Here is a 17,558-nt window from a genome sequence, read left to right as displayed (position 1 = left end):
TGATGAGAGAAAAAAGACAGCTACAACAATAGAAGGAGGAAGTGAAGCCAGAAAAACAAGAGAAGAAAAAGTTACAGTGAACTACAATAATCCATGAGGAAAGGAAAACCACACAGAAAACAAAACAGCAAAAAACCCAAAGGGAATTGCAATCTACTGATTTAGATTCAGGGGACCAGTTTTCGACCAGTTCTAGATGCAGGGCACTTATTTACAGTGATCCAGTGAATGGATGGTGCTGCTCAGGTTTCTTTCCCTAAACACAATGTGAATTAAAACAATAATTGTCGTTTTCAGGTTTTATGTACCACAGATCACACAGCCACACAGATCTGGTAAATGTGATCGGCTGAAATAGGAATGAACAAGGTAAAGAAGGAGAGAAGACATGAACTGACCCAGTTGGACTAAGGAGAATATTTACCTCTTTTAAATATCAAAAGAGAAATATGCACCAATTCATTTCTCCTTTTAATATCCTATAGTGAGCCTAAGTATTCACTTTATATTAGTCCAAGTGGGGGGAAATGATGAAGCATAAGGCCTCAGTAAAGCAGGGTGTGGTTTAGTGTTTCTGATTTTGCCTAATCGGGGAACCCCCTCTTACCTCAAAGAGCCGAATTTATTGCTGCTTACCATGCTGAAGCAATATCTCATAAGCCCTGCTCAAGTGGCCCTACCTGTATTTAATCCAATCTGAATTCACAGAGAAGTTTGCATTCTAGAATCATAGTACATGAAAGAGTAAATGTTAAGGGGCAGGATTGGTTGGAAGGATCTGTGTATCAGATTCCTGAAAGGGCCTGAAGAGATAGGCTGCCTGTGTGCAAGTTACAATCCTGTCATTTACTAATTGTGTGAATCAGAAAAATTTGCAGATAATAATACCTACCTCAAAGCATCGTTAAAAGCATTAGGTGACGTGCTCTATGTAAAGCACTCAGACAGTGCCTGGCACATTGTAAGAGCTTGATAAATGTTAGTTCGTGTTAATATCTAAGAAGTCTGCAGTGTGGGATGCAAAAACTGAAATTCTTGCACGGTCGAATCATATAAGGTTGCCAGCAGTCAAACATTTTTGACTTACAGAAATAGCAATTTCATGTATTTTTTTCATATTTTGTCTTTTTGTTGGGGTTAAGGGGGAGGGAAGAAGAAAAGGAAGGGAGGAGAGGAATAACAGCTAAAACAAGGAAAGGGAAGGTGGGAGGCTGTGTGGTCAAGTCCTTTGAGGCAACGAAGCTGAGGTGATAGATGTTGTCCCGTGCCTCACCCTCTTCATAACCCTGTTTGGAAAGCTCTCCAGGTCTTTAGAAAATTCCTGAGACATGGGTGAGGCATATGTCTCCTTGTGCCACAAATGATAAATTGTTTCTCTAAAGAAAAAACCCCAAACTATAAAACAGAGCTGGTATCTTAAAAGGATACAAGAGCCGAGGCAAGAGCAAAGGAAGCAGTACAGGAAAGTTGGGGTGTAGGAACACCACTTCCATAGTGATAGGAGACATGCCCAGACCTGGGTTCTTCTTGGACCTCACTTTTCCTCATACTACTTACACTCATCACCACAGTGTGCTCTTTGCCTCCCTTCTAGAAACCGGACCGGCCCAGGCTGAAAAGCCAGGGTAAAAGAATATAGTGCTCTAGAAGCCTCGAATTTCTGGGCACCTCAGTATCAAAAATAGTACCAGAGAAAAATATTCCAGAGGTCTGAATTCTTGGTCCAAACTATCCTTAACCCAGAGAGTAGCAACAACTTTAACCCTAAGTAGTATCCATAGGGCTACAGACACTGTTTAAGGTTCTCCTCAAAGCACAAAAAATTCCATGAGAGTTAGAGGCAGGACAGTGTAGGCGGTAAGCACAGAATAGCAGTAGCAGACCATCAGACACAGATGTATTCTTTTTTAACTTTCTTAACACAAAACCACAGACCACATGGGTCTTAGAAGTTGGGTGAGGGCAATGGGGATTTACCTTGTCACTGTCAATACCTCAGCACCATGTAGCAGGGGGTCTTTCTATCCTCTGCCTCAAGAATTTAGGTCCAAGGAAAAAGACTTTTGGAGTTTGGAAAGCTGGTGACAATGAGATTATAAAATGATCTATCTGTTGAGGAATCTGACTGCACATGTATCACCTAATAGTACATGATGACGCTGGCAGGTGGCAATTACCACCACAGAGCGTGTATAAATCTTCAGGAACTACTGTACTTATTATACTGCAATACATAGGATTCAGCCCAATTAGTTTCATAGACTTTTTCAGCGCCTGAAAATAAAATATTTAAAGGGCCCTCTATATTTTTGGCAAGTATATATGACCATGATAAGACTATTTATACCTTATAGCTTAAGATTGGCAATGGCATATTCAGCCCTTGTCCTAAACAGATTTTATCTGGCATAATATATTTTTTAACCCCTTATTCTTAAACTATATAAAGGTAAAATGTGGTTGTGGTATAATTTGCCATCTTTCTTTCCTGTCACACTTGGTAAGGAGGATCTGATTATGTTGGAAAATTATGAAAAGCAAAAGTAGTAGGTATTTTTTTCCCTATGTTTCCATTTCCAACAGAAGGAAATGACACTGCATGGAATGTTGCACAGCAGCCCTCTGGAGACTGGGGCTTTTGTTAGCTCCAAGAGTGCAAAGACATCTTATTGGCATAACCTTACTAGGTGAAAAACCATTGTGAAGATTTAGGAATGCACTAAAAAAATATAGTAATACTTTTGAATAAAGAACACTCTTTGGCATACTTCCTATTACATAACTCTCAACATTTAATGACAAAAATCCAGCCAGTGAACATCGCAACACTTGGAATTTGTTTTGCAAAATGTTCTAATGTGTATGAAATTGCCATACATAGTAGCCCTGGTTTTTCATTTTTCTTCATCTTCAGTTTATGTGCAATTATTTGTATCAGGGTTATTTTGTTTTATTACAAGTTACTAAACTTCAGATTCTTGACAGTGCTGAAAAAGAGTAGGTACTCCAAAGCTGGAACCGTTTGGAACTGGAAGAGCTGCAGTCTCTCCTAACCAACTGGTAAGTTTACGAATATGTAAGTTGGGATTTTAAAAATCCAGGCAATAGGTTAAGTAAACAATCATTGCCTCAGATTAACTGATATTAAAGCAATAACAGTGTGTCAAATAATGTTAATTTGAGGCTCCATTTCACTTATTATTTTGGTATAAGTGACCAAATTACACAGTATTATAGTTGCAATGACTATTCATTCCATTACTTTGGTACCTGGCATTTGAGCAGTTGTGAATCTGAGCATGCTGGTCTGTTCTGCCTGGGAGTGAAGTTTCATAAGGTAGTTTGAGTGACAAACATCTCAGAGCTTGCTTGCATTCCTCTGTGGAATAGTCACTTCTGAGAGAAAGAGGTGCGGCTTCGTGGTCTGGGAACAGGACTGTCAGCCAGGAACATGGAGTTCTCCTCCTGGAACTAGTTCTGTTTAGTTTATGGATCAGATCATGCTAACAAATATTTCCAGGACTCAGTTTACCCAGTTAAAAAAGGTAATTAGAAAAATCTAATCAACTGTGGTGTATTGAGTATTAATGAATAAATATCTTATAAATAATTTGAAATGAAAAGTGATATGAATGCAACTGAGTTGTTCTCTTTATAAACTGACTAGTTCTATGGAATGAATAAATAATAGAACAATTTTGCCCTTTGGAAAAATTACATAAAAAGAAAATTCATTTTAATGTTTAAATAATTTATTTTCATTTCTCTAAATAAATATTTTTTATTCTAAATGGTTTTCTTTTCTAAGTTAACATGCTAAATGTTCTACATGATACAAATAATTAAATTCCTAATTAGCTTCCATTTAAACATAAGAGGTAGTCTCTATATAACACAGGAAAATCTTTTCTGAGGTTCCATGTACCATAAGAATGTAGACATTATTAACCTTAATGTTTTAGAGAAATAATTAGGATCAAAGAAATGTATAGTCAATCTAGAGCTTGAGCGGGGTGGTATAATGAACTGCCTGTTTTAAAATGATAAAGACTTCCAAGAATAAGATGCAGATTCCAGAAAGAGGAGGTTGCGCATACGTGCCCAAATAAAAAGGGGGGCTGCAGAGGGAGTGCTAATAACTTGAGTATTGTGATGTTCTATATCTGAAAGAATAAAGTTAAAAGAAAATCAGCCTCAAATGCAAATGTTCTATTCTGGTGGCTCAGTTGGTTAATGTTCCTCTACCCAAAATCCAGCGCCCCCCCCCAAATTAATCAGCTTCATATGTGGGCTACAAAAAACCCTAAAAATATATCGTGATTCTTTACATTAGAAAGCTTTAAATCTCCAATCCCTTCCCTCTTAAAAAAAATGAAAACAAACGAAACAATGAATCTTCAATTCTGTGTCTGGGATCTCAAATTTGGCTCTGAATATGTGTTTCAAATCTCATTAATTACAGTATTGGTCCCACGAGATACAGTGCTGATGCAAAGAACACTCTTTGTACGCAAAATAATTTGAACAAGGGCAAAGAAGCATTTTATTTACATGTGTAAACATTAAGAGGAAAATAAAAGAGATGGTTCAGGTAGCTGATGTTTTAATGATAATTGTTTTGATTACTTAAGCTTTAAGGTTACCATAAACAGGATACACATACACATAAGTCGTGTTTTCACTTTGTATATTTGCTGGATGATAACATTCTTGTAAAGGTAACTCTGACATTAACTTGGCAAGCTCTGAACTAAGACCTTTTAGCATTTTATTCTTTCCAGATACTAAGACCAAATTGTTCTGAATTCCATACCCCACTGTGCAGGTCTATAATTTATTTATTTTTTAAATATCAGAAAATATGCCATTACCCACAGGACTTTTCCACGTAACAAATCTGGGTAAAAACCAATCAAATGAATAAATTACAGCAGTAGACAGCAAACAACTTCTCCTGTTTTCCTTCATTCTCCTCTCTCTTTAGGAAATAGCAGCTTAAACCATGGCTATTTGCGGTCTTATACTGTAAGAACACATATGGTCATACATTTTTGTTCTATTAACAAGCTGTTGGCTTGGTGGTAGAAAGTAAGTACTCCGTAAAGATGTCTTAATGCCTTACCTGGGGGAGGGTCATCGGCTATGTACAGTTACAACCTAAGTCTTGCTCTGAGCAGTGATGGTAACCATTGGCTGTCTTTAAACGGATACTGCAGAGGAAAGGTAAGCAGCCCTGGTTGCACATAAGAATCACTTGGAGCTTAGAAAAAATACCAGTGCCTAGGTCTATCTGCAAGGTCTCTGATTCAGTTACTCTACAAACAAGTAAACAAAATCCAACAAAAATATATCCTCCTAAAGCAATTATAATGTGCTAGGACTGAGAGCCATAGTTAAGAGAATCCCAACACCAGTGTAAAGATAACTAATTTGCTTTTTAATAACAGTACAAAGCCCACTCTGGGTTTTTAATGGAAACTTCCTCTTTTTCCAGGTGTGGGCAGCAGGGTGGATCAGCAGCCGTCGGAGTTCTCTGAGTTCTGACAGTGTTCTCTGGGCAGCACCTTATAGGGAGTGTTCTTTGGGTGATGAAGCCCTGAGATGCTAAAATTTTTCTGGGTTAAAGTCCATGGAAGTAGATAATTGAACAACACACTACATGCTGATAACCTAGAAGGTAGAATTTGTAAACCTTATACACATTTGAGCATTTTGAGCAAAAGTTCCTCAAAAGAGAGAGGCTTACTGGCTCAGTCTCACTTCTTTCATTTCATCAGAGTCCATGAATGCAATGTCCCAATCAACAAATCATTGTAGGTCATTAGAAACAGAAACAAAGATATTGGAGTTAGAAATGGCAAATTACTTCTCCAGGAAATTCATCTACCTAAGCAAAAGTAATTTTTTTAAAAAATGGGGGGGGCAGCCCTGTGGTTCACTCGGGAGAGTGCGGCGCTCCTAGCACCAAGGCAGCAGGTTCGGATCCTATATAGGGATGACCGGTGTGCTCACTGGCTGAGCTTGGTGCAGACTACACCTTGCCGGGGGTTGTGATCCCCTTACCAGTCAAAAAAAAAAAATTTTTTTTTTTGTCCTTTTAATAAAAGTGCTTTTATTTTTCTTAGATCTTTTTATCATAATGTATATCCTCTGTTATTTTTAATCTTCTTTTGCTATCACATTCTATGGCCTTTTCACTTAACCATGTTTCTTCCATTTCCTATCTTTCTTTCCACATCTTACTTTTCCTTTTTTTTTTCTTAATACCAATATAGCATGTCTTTCTCTTCATTTTTCTGGGTCTTTGATTTATATTTGGTTACCAACCCCCTTTTTGATTCTCTATCTCTTATTTTTACTAACTGCCCTTCCTTAACCTTCTGTTGATGTTTTATTCCTATCACTTGCTGTCAATGCCCACACAAACCCATTTCTTCCCATTCCATCCATCTATCTCTGCATCTCCATATGCATTTTTATGATCCTACTACTAAACATTTAAAGCTATCTGCGTGGAATAGAAAGGTACCTTTCCCCATCTGAATCTTATTTCCTCTCTTTCCATTGCTATTCCTTGTCTAGTCATCCTTTCCTGACCTTTCCCTGTTCTACCCCCACTTGCACCTGTCTCCCCTCACTCTACATTTGAAATTCGTCTCTTCTTTCTAACCCCGTTTGCGCCCTAATTTTACGTCCCAGGATTCTCCACAAGATAAAAGGAATGAATTCTATCGGGAACCAGGTTGTGCGTGTTTCAGAAACTTTTGCGTCCTGATGGAAATGGTATTTGGATCCAGAAATATTCTCGAGTAGCTTTTCAGCTCTGGCACAGCTTTGCACACCTTGGAGCGAGGCCGGGGCCTATTCTGATGGGCAAGGACAGGGATGTCTTTCAAGGCCTTCCCTGGCCTTTTCCACTCCAGGGGTTAGGATGAACAGGCATCACCAAGCAAAACTGTTAAACCAGGCCGAGTGGGGACGTCTGGGGCCCTTTTCTGCGGCAGGAATGGCACAGTGTGCGGTGCGCCATTGGGCTCGTGGCGTGGACGGGTGCTCCAGGAGTCACGGGGTCTCTTTGGGAGGTATGCTCACCTCTTAGAGGGGAGGCAGGCCCCAGGCAGCGTGCTCCCCTGGGGCGCAGGGCGCGGCCGCGGGAGCCGGGCGACGCCACTTCAGCGGCGCCGAGGGCCAGAGGCGCAGTCCCTCCCCAGGAGGGAGAACTAGTCGCTCCCGGTCGCTCAGTCAGAAGGTCGAGAGATCAGCGCGGGTGTCACTTGCCAGTGGGCCCTCTGAGAGCAGGGCAGGGGCAACACCCCAGGGAGTAGGGCTGAGAGCGGCAGAGATCAACCGTGGGTACAGGCGTGGGATCGCAGACCGGAGAGAAGCGGGAGAGGAACCTGGTGGGGGCCCCCAGGGCGGCTGGGGCCGTGGGTCTGTCTGTGTACTCGGCGGGCGCCCCGAAGTCTGGGGCCGCCACGGCTCCAGCTCCGCTGGCTCCTGCCAGAGACTCCAGGCCGCACTTTCCACTCCTCCCGGCGCCTTCTCTCCAGTGAGGAGCCGAGCGCGGGCGGCGCGGGGGGAGGGGCGGCGCCGGAGAGAACAGCCAGTTGTTTAAAATCCTTCTAGAGCAGTTTCTAATTCCCCCCTTGCGCCCGGGTTCGGAGGGGGGAGGGGGGAAGGAGAGCGGGAGGAGGGAGGAGAGCGGAGAGGGAAGGAGGGAGGGAGGGAACCGGGGAGGGAGGGAAGGAAGGAGGAGACCGCCGCTTAGGCTGTAGCCGCCACCGCGCGCTTCGGAAGGCCGGAGGGAGGCGGAGGCCTGTCAGTCTTGCGCGTTGCCTAGGCGAAGGGGGCGGAGCTCTGGCGTGGGGCGGCCAATAGTGGGGGTGGCTGCGTGGGTCGCCATGGGGACGGGGCTGTTCCCGGGGAGGCTGTGATGGGTTGACAGGTGCGTGACAGTGGGAGCTGCTCTCGGCACAAGCATGTACGGCAAAGGCAAGAGTAACAGCAGCGCCGTCCCGTCCGACAGCCAGGCCCGGGAGAAGTAAGTGTCTCCGCTTCTCACCTACCTCCGCCTTCACACGCGCGCACACTCACGCACGCACTCGCACACTCTCTGGGAGAAACACAGACACCGACACTCTCCGCCCGGGGAGAGCCGGGGGTGGGCTGGCAGGGGGAGGGGTGCGCGAGGTGGGGGCGTGTGGTGCGGGGAGCGGCTGTTTCCCAGTAGGTGCCGGCGCGGGGCGGGCGGCCGTGGGGGGCTATCGGCGGGAGGGAGCGGGTATGCTGGGGGGCGGCGGCGGTGTTGGTGGTGAGGATGGAAACTTGTTTGGGCTATTGAGGGAAATAACCCGCGGATTCACCTCCTTACAAAGTAACTTTAGAGCTGAGGTCTGGGGCTACGGGGACCCGGCAGCCGCCCGGGGTCGCGGGGAGGGGGCAGCTGCGTGGGGAAGGGCGCGCGGTGGGAATGCGAGGGTTTGGCGGGGCGGGCAGCGCGAGGAGCGCCGCGGCGGGGGCCCGGGCGCCGAGGCTCGGGGCCGGGAGCGCCGGGCGAGGCGAGGGCGGCGGTGCCCGGCGCGCGGCGGGCGGAAGCCGGGCGCGGAGCGGCCGAACAGGGCCCCGCGGGGCGCGTTCGAGGGCGTATGCCGGCGTGTGCTGGGTGGGCGTCGGGGCTTTTCCCCGCCAGCACGCGGACTAGGCGTCTGCAGCCCCACGCGCTTAGCGGAGCTGGGTCTGGGGTGGGGGCGCCGCTGAAGTTTGGGAGTCAGAGAAGGACCGAGTTCCCGGGGAGAAAAAGTGTGCTGGCGAGGAGCGGGATCTGCGGGAAGGAGGCTGGCGTTTCTTCCTCTCGCGGCAGACCCAACTCCGCCTCGGCGACTAGAGAACTTTTTGTGGAGACTCGCTGCCTCCCCAACGTCGGGGGGCGGCTGCGGCTGCCACGGCGGTTGGAACCGTCCCCGCGGGGCGGTGGTCGTGGGGCGCGCGGAGGGGGAGTTGAGGGACGCGAGGCGGCCGCCGTGAGGAGGGCTCTCTGAGGTGGGCATGGGGGAAGTGGCCCGAAAAGGGGTTTGTGAGGAGGGGAGAAGCGTTGAGATGGGAAGGAGCTGCTTGGTTGGGATTGTGGGGAGATACAGGTGTCAACTTCGGTGGGAGCCCAGGAGGCGGCTGGCGAGAAAGGAGCCCCTCCCGGCCCGGAGTGCCACGGTCACGGCACGCTGCGAAGCAGGGTTGGTTGCTGCTATTCTTGTGTACTACTTGTAACGGTGATTTGGTTGTTACTAAAAATGAGAGCGAACGGTGACTGTGACCACTGAGGAAGAACCTTTTTTTTTTTTTTTTTCTGTGCAGCAGATCAAACAGTGATTCCCAGTAAGCACCTCAACTGTGAGGGTCAGGCTTGTCCTCGTCGTTGAACGCACTCTGTCTTTCAGAGGGGCTTCGGGCTGGGGAAAAGTCTGAGAGCATCTCTCAAAGGTACTTTGGTTACCTTGCGCACAGAAATGGCTGTGTAAATAAAAACCGAACGCGCCAAGACAACCGAGTTTCTCTCCTTGCTTTAGGCTGTTAGTCTTCCCCTGAAAGTTTCTTGTGCCCTAGGGATGGAAACGTTTCCTAATCTTCGTGTTGGCAGCAACACACACGATTCCCATAGGATTTAGAGGTGGCAGGCCTTGGTGTAGCAAAACAACAACAAAATATTAAGGGAGAGATGCTGCTATTTTTCCAGAGATATGTTCCGAGGAGCTACATTCAGGATTTTATTGCTGTGACAAGGAATATATAAAAGATAGCATTACAGCCTGGTTAAGAAGCAGCAGCTACTGTAATTCAAGTTTTGAAATACAGCCTAATTTTGTGCATTCATCATTTGGTTGTAGTATATCTGATAAAAAAAAAAAGCTGAAGGCGGGTGTTTTAATGATTATAGAATATTTAATGATTATAGAATATTTCACATTACTGGTGTGAAGGGATTGACACGTATTGAGGCATAGTCTTATGGGGGTGACTGAATTTGAGAATCAAAGTAATTTTGGATTTTAGCTAGACTCCCCGGAATTGGTGAAGTTTGGCTGAATCTAATCTGTATCCTGATGACTTGGTAAAAAATTTAAGTTTCTGAGGTAATAACGCCTTGGTGAATTTGGTTTTTTTTTTGGTTTCTGAGATAATAACAGTGAATTTGGACCTGGGGTGTCTGTGGTCCTTTCTAGCTCCAATTCTATGATTCCGTCATGAAAGATGTCAAATCTACCAAACTGAACACCAAGTAACACCTACTTTCCAAGTAACACCTACTCTTGGGAGCAAAGTGATGAGGGTTCTGCTAGATGGTGCTATTTGATTTAAATATATTTCTTCCATTCATTACAATTGGCGGCAGGAATTCTTGACTGGAGTGCCTTATGAACTAAATATAGGTAAAGAGGCCACTTTTGGAGAATTGACAATGACTGTTCTCTGTTAATTGTTGTTACATTAATTTATAGGTGAATGTTGTTTGAATCTAAGACAAACATTGAAGTTGGTTCTGTTTTATAGAATAAACTTAGTTTCATTTTGGTGGAAGAGTTGATCTGATTGCTCAATTTTTCCCTTTATGTTTACTTGGGGCTATAATGGGAGTATTGTACAATGTACTAACATCTGAAGATAAGAACCTTGAAGTTCTCTTTAAAATGGATGTCACCAGATTTTTGTTTTTAATTTTTAAGATGGCAGATTTTAAAAGGTAACTGAGAGAATTCTCTTTTGGTAAGCAAATTCGAACTGTTTTGATCTTAAAAGTCACAGAAATAATGTTTTTCAGTAATAAGTAATATGCACTTTAATAAAAACATTCTGAAAAATGAGTCATTATTATAAATAATGGCATGCACAAGAAACAAAAATATTGGTTTTGTAATCTTTCAAAAATGTGTTTTCTAACTTGAGTTCATAATGGATAGCTGACAAGTGATACCTGTATTATATCTTTGCTTTTGTTCAATAAGAAGTCACAATATGAAATATTTGAAATTAATTTGTAGTTTACACAGTTTCTGTAATTTCAGTGTACAGCTCTGAATGTAAAAATGGCCAGGGTCACGTTAATTACTTATTTTTCTGTTCTAAAAAAACAGATCAAGTCTATTCAAAGGTTTGGATTAGGTTTAATTAAAGAGGGAGTGTTTGAAAATCCTTGGAAGAACATGGGATGTTTGTGTAAAAATTTAAATTTTGATCCTGTTAGGTCATTTTTCCCTTTAGCAGGCTTTCTCCATAACACTGATCACAATTAAATAACTGTGTAATTGTTTGTTTAATGCCTAGCTTTTCCTAAAATGTAAGTTTCTTGAGGGCAGGGGATACTACTTTTATTTCTTTGTTTTTATTTCTTTGTGTAAGTACCTTTGACATAGACAGTGCCTTCTAATACTGAAAGTACCAAATAAATTCTTGTTAATGAAGATGTTAAACTCAAAGGAATATTTTCAATGTGAAAAAAAATTGTTTTCAGTGACTTCCAAAATAAAGATTTGTAAGTTTGAGTTCCACATTCTCTAGCTTAGTTGTATTTCATAAATACTCCAGAGCACCAATACAACAAAAGCAACTATTATTTATTTGCCATTCTATGTGCTAGTCATTGTGTACAGCACTTTACATATATTTTCTCTAATTTGCCCAACAAATCTGTAAGATAGGTGATTTTTTTCCTTTCCATTAAAGAAATAAGAAAACTAAGACCTTGAATGGTTAAATAACTCACCCAAGGATGCACTGCTAGAAAATAGGAAAGCTGGGTTTCTCACACAAATTTCTCTAACTTTAGAAGCTGTGGTTGAAGCTGAAGATACATTTTTCAGTGTACCAGATTGCCTTCCTGATCTAGGGTAGGATGCTACAGATTTGGGGAACAGCATTACATGATCAGATATAACAGACTTTAAAGATTTGATCAGATATGCAACCTTAACCACTGGTGAACCCTGATACTTGTATCCTCCATTCTGGCAGACTGCAGATATATGTGTGGTGTTGGGGAAGGCATAGAAATTTAGGAGTGAAAATTGAAAGCCTAAAATAATGAAGAATCCTTGTCTCCTCAGTTTTTACCCCCAGGAATTTTGTTTGATCACTTAAGTTTTAAAATTAAACCTAATAGTTGTGAACAATTCCTGTATGAAATATTGCTGAACTTTAAGCTACATAGTATGCCACACTGCCACAGAAAGGGTAACTGGCACCTGTAAATGAATTGAGAACTGTAATGATATTAACTTTTTATTAAACTAATTTGGCCTTTTAAAATTATGTAATAGCACAGAAAGCAAAATTGAACATAAGATACACACAGTAGACAGTTACATTTATTAAGTATACTAGCTAGAAACTACAGAAATCAAACTGTGTATCTAACCTGTGGCTCAGAAAAGTAACTTTGCCTTTTAAATTTTTGAGTCTTTTAGTTGCATATACCAGGAAACAAATACCATATGCTCATTTTTAAGTAGTTACAGTTTAATGAACATTTAAATATTACTCCATATAAAAGAGAATTTATAGGGATTAATATCTCCCAGCATCACTTTATCCCCTCCCCTCTTTTGCCATTATAGTACCCTCTTCCCCCACAAAAAATTACAAACCTTCCTTCCTTTCTGAAGGAAATAAGGCAGTGAAGTAATACAAATCTCTTCAGAAACTTGTTGGAGGAACAATTCAAGCAATTCAAGATTTCTAAAACTAATGAAGGAATATCTTTAAGGGAATGAAATTTTTTATAAGATATTACATTGTCTCTCTCCCTCCTGATCTCTAGGATGTTTCCTCCAAAATACTGAACTTGTATCTGAAATGTCCTTTTAGCTGTGGGAGTTTTTTCTTTTGATTAATCTCTTTTCTGTTATTTTAGAAATATCAAAAAGAAACAAAAAACCCCTAGTTTTTTTTAAGGAACAAATCTAGAGAAAGAAACTGTAAGATGTTTAGAGTTAAATTTTAGTATTTGTTTATCCAGAGATTTATTGTGATTCTTAGAAATACAGTAGTATTAATATTGTAATGTGTTTTTTTAAAGCTGTGGCGGGGGAGGGAAGAAAAAGAAATGTTTGGCACACTTTCAAAGCCAATTTGCCACATAAAACTAATTCAGGATGAAAAAAAATCATTAAATTTTAGTTGTTCTCCAGTAGTCAACCAAATGTACCCTATAAAGTCATACTACTAGAAAATGGAGTTATTTTGTTTTAAAGTTAGAACATACTCTGTGGGGCAGGGGCTGGAATAAGCAGGTTGCAGTTATCATCACTTCATCTTAGTAGTTTAGAGTTAGAAGTAAAATTTGGGAAAAAAAAGTTTGAATTTAGAATCTTCTTTCTTCCATAGAGATCACAACCATTGCATTAATATTGGGACATAGGTTTAGGACTAAAGTACTGTTTAGTACATGTTTAAAAGACATGAAACTGCTGCTAGGAATATATAATTTAAAAATATGAATTTAAAATAATTATAACTTTATTTTGGAATACATGGGAATATTATGTACCATGTGTATACATTTTGCTTTGGCATGGATGTTGGAATGACATTAAATATTTGTGTGGTAGTGACATGTTCAGTAATAAAATATGAGTTTTATTAATAACATTGTTTCCAAAAGGATGGAATTAAAATAGCATTGGAGGGCCGAGCCCGTGGCGCACTTGGTAGAGTGCTGCGCTGGCAGCGCGGTGACGCTCCCGCCGCGGGTTCGGGTCCTATATAGGACTGACCAGTGCACTCACTGGCTGAGTGCCGGTCACGAAAAAACGACAAAAAAAAAAAAAAAAAAAAAAAAAAAATAGCATTGGAGTAGTAGAATAAGATATATTTGTTAATATCTGAGGAGAGTTTGGAATAAAGATTAAGTGGTAATATTTAGATTTTAAGCTTTGCTTATCAGATTTTGTATTTATTTTACATATGTAATATCTCTTCACGTAAGGTTTTGTTAACATATGTATATAACTTAAGTAGGACTGTGAAAGATACCTGATTATTTAAAAGTCCATGTATACTACAAAAGATGACCTGAAGGGTGGTCCACCAAGATTAATGTCCTGCCTGTTTTCAGTAATGTTAGAGAAATAGCAGAGGTGGTTCTTACCTATTCCAAACTGTTTATCTTATTCATTGTGTGAAGACATTGAAAAACAGGTGGAAAAATGGACCACCTGGGGAAGAATAGAGTTTTTCCAGGTAATTATGATTGGTCATAATGGGCAAATGGCAATTTTTGTGAGTGGGTTAATAGTTAAAGATTTTAGAAAAGTAGAGCTATTAATATTTTTATAATAATTACAAGACCAAAAATTTATCTGAATTCATATCAGCCTGGGCAGTTCCAATGCAAAGGCGGAATTAATATCCATTTTTTTGTTAATCTTTTCAAAGACATACCTCACTTGGTGTTACTTCTTTAGTAATGACAAAACTACTCTTATATTTTACTTTAAGAACTTGATTATATTTCATGTAGGACTCAAAACAGCTTTTATTCAATAATGAGCCATCACAACATTTTAAATCACAATTCAGCTAGAGTGAGCTTGAACCAATGAATGACCTGGCAATGTGTTTTTGATCTTCTGTATTAATTTTGCTTCACAGGCTTGTCAAACAAGTGTTCAGCACAGAAAAAATTGTAGAGACTGAAGTATAGTCTTTTCTTTTTTCTGTTTTTAAAGATTTTTTTTTTTTTGGTCATTATAGGTATTAAATAGTTTTAGTTACTTATACAGCTTTAATTTTTAATTACTTTTTAATCTAAGCCATATTAAAATACTGATGAAATACATTTCTTTAGTGATCTGATATTTGCCTGATTCTCCTTTTATTTATTTTATTTATTTATTTATTTATTTATTTATTTTTTGGTCTTTTTCGTGACTGGTAAGGGGATCGCAACCCTTGGCTTGGTGTCGTCCGCACCACGCTCAGCCAGTGAGCGCACCAGCCATTCCTATATAGGATCCGAACCCGCAGCGGGAGCGTCGCTGCACTCCCAGCGCGGCACTCTCCTGAGTGCGCCACGGGGTCGGCCCTGATTCTCCTTTTATTTACCTACTCCAAACTTGAGAAAAAACCAAAAGCTATTTTATTGATGAAAGAAATCTAAGTAAATGAATTATTTTATTAAAAATCATCTTGTTTAAACAGGATTAAAATGAATGTTTTCTGCCAAAAAAAAAAAAAATCCTAAATACTATATAAAGAGTTCGTGGAGTTTTGTCATAGAAAGTTATTGCTTAATAGTAACAGTAACAGCAGTGCTATCATTTGAGTATTTAGTTTATGTTTAGCACTTTATTTGCATTATCTCATTTAATCCCCTCAAGGATCCTGTAGACTATAAGTACTACTTTATCTTAATGTTACAGTAGAAATGGAAGTTTAAGAATTTATAATGCACTTGGCTGCATATATCCAAACAGAAGAGAGAAAATAGCTTAATTGATCAGATTTAAAAATAAATCTCACAGTGGTAGTTGCAGAGTTGATTCAGTGAATCAGGAACGTCAGGGTTCAGGATCATCTTCTCTGCCATCCTCTCATAAATGTAACACGGCTGTCTCAGGTTCCCAGCATCACTCCTCACACAACCAAGTGTAAAGGCAGGGAGATGGGCAAAGTTTTTCCTTCTTCATGTCTCATCAGTCAGGGAGGACAACCTTTTCCTGAAGTTGCTTAGGAGATATCTTCTTATGCCTTATTAGAGGGAACTGTAAAATTCCTTCCCCTAAACCAATTACTGGCAAAGGTAATGGGATTACCATAATTGGTTTAAATCAGTCATTATTCATCCCCTGGGCTGGAAACATTGCTCCTGTATCAGAACTATCTGAACAAAGCTGGGGTCTTTAGCAAGAAAGGTGTATCTTGAGGATATGGAGAGAATAAAATGGGTTCCTACTTTCATGGAACTTTCAAATTTGAAGAAGTATGTAATAATAAGCAAATGTACTAGGCAATTTCAGATATTCAAATGTGCTATAAAAGTAATAAAATGGGGTGATGTGATATGACTGGGAGGCTGTATTAGATGGGGTAGTTAGATGAAGGTTTCTGGAGAAGAGGACACTTAGGCAGGGACTTGAGTAACATTGAAAGAACCAGTTATGGAAAGACTTGGGATTAGAGCATTTCAGGCAGGTCTAAACTACCATTGAGGAAACTTCTCAGCATCGGCATAATTGCTCAAGGATATATGAAATATGAGTGAAAGCTGGGATAAAGAAGCTAGGCTTTCATGGTTTTGTTTTTTACTGAGAAATTGGTTGGTGGGTACGGTGTATGTGGTCTTCCTAGTTCACAGGATTGATCATCTCTTATCTCAAACCCCAGGAATACAGTGTTCTGAAGGAGGACAGTGGAACTTTTATAATGATGTTTATGATAGAAATAGCTAAGATTTATTGAATTCTTAAAGCCTATTGAGTTAACAAAGGATTGAACAGCTAGCATAATTATTTTTCCTAAACCTCCTAGATTGGATTGGATGCTCTCATAGCAACTTCTATTTTTCCTTTTCCACATGTGTCATAAATAATTAATTATTTGTGTGATGTTTTGTTTACTGTGTCATCTCCCAGTTATATTAGAATTTGCATGAGGACAAGGACCATGGTGTCTTCTTCACCATTGTATTCCCACGGCTTAGCACAGAGCTTAGAATTGTAATTACATATTTGTGGAATAAACGAATTAAGGACATAACCAATTGTAAATATGTCATGATAGTATATCACTATATCTAGCTCATTTTCTCCCCAATATTTCTAGTATTTGCTACCAGGATTAATATGTAATCTCTAAAGAAGATTTTTCTATACTATAGGCATTTATAGTCTTTTGTGAATTTCAGGATTGTGGGAGATTACCTACTTATATTGTGATAAAATATGTGTATATTTTTAAAGTGAATTTTTGATAGAATATTCTTTGTGTGGTAACAAATTTAATAATATAAGTGAAATTGTACTTTATGGTTATCAAGATATTTTAATGCACTTTATTTAAATCTCACAATAATCCTGTGAGGTAGGTGGTATCTCTATTGACTATTGAGATTTATAAATGGAAATTGACCTACCCACCTAGGGCAATACAGATTATATGTGGCAGAGGTGAGCCATATTTAGAATTTTTTGGTCCCAAGGTCTGTGTTCCTTTCGTAATACTACAGCTGCTGCTTTTACGATGAGAGATTCACGTAGATTCAACAGAAAACACAGATTAGATAATAGTTAAAAGTTCATGTCAGTACTTTGATTAAATGAAAAATATTGTTATAGTGTGTTAAATACAATTCTATACAGTTAATTACAAAGGCTCCACGTCATTAGTAAAATCTGGTTTTTGTTTGAAATCCTTATGCTTTTGCTATATAAGTGGATAGGTATGGGATTTAGGGTAGTTTTGGGTTTCCAATTTGTGAAGGCTTATGCTAATTTTTATCAATGAACTCTTATATTCCTTTGCCAGTTAGCTTCAGTTTGGAGAGTTGGGATAAGGGTAGGAAAAGGGAA

At 40.3% G+C, this 17,558-nt stretch overlaps 1 protein-coding gene across 3 annotated transcripts in view; it reads left to right on the top strand.

Annotated features, from left to right (window-relative positions):
* Positions 1-7,834: 7,834 nt before the first annotated feature.
* The window catches only part of SSBP2 (single stranded DNA binding protein 2), a 317,496-nt gene continuing 307,772 nt past the window's right edge, over positions 7,835-17,558 (top strand). The window contains exon 1 of one of the 3 annotated variants that reach the window (XM_063084993.1): positions 7,835-8,041. In XM_063084993.1, coding sequence (XP_062941063.1) covers positions 7,980-8,041 — 62 coding nt within the window. In that variant the 5' untranslated portion in view covers positions 7,835-7,979. The remainder of the gene's footprint in view (positions 8,042-17,558) is intronic. The other 2 variants (XM_063084982.1, XM_063084986.1) reach the window with 2 other exon arrangements.

The sequence above is a fragment of the Cynocephalus volans genome, chromosome 2, assembly GCF_027409185.1.
Source record: "Cynocephalus volans isolate mCynVol1 chromosome 2, mCynVol1.pri, whole genome shotgun sequence".
In the NCBI taxonomy this organism is placed as follows: Eukaryota; Metazoa; Chordata; class Mammalia; order Dermoptera; family Cynocephalidae; genus Cynocephalus; species Cynocephalus volans.
Note: the sequence above shows the minus strand (reverse complement) of the source record. Positions and strands in the feature narration are given on the sequence as shown.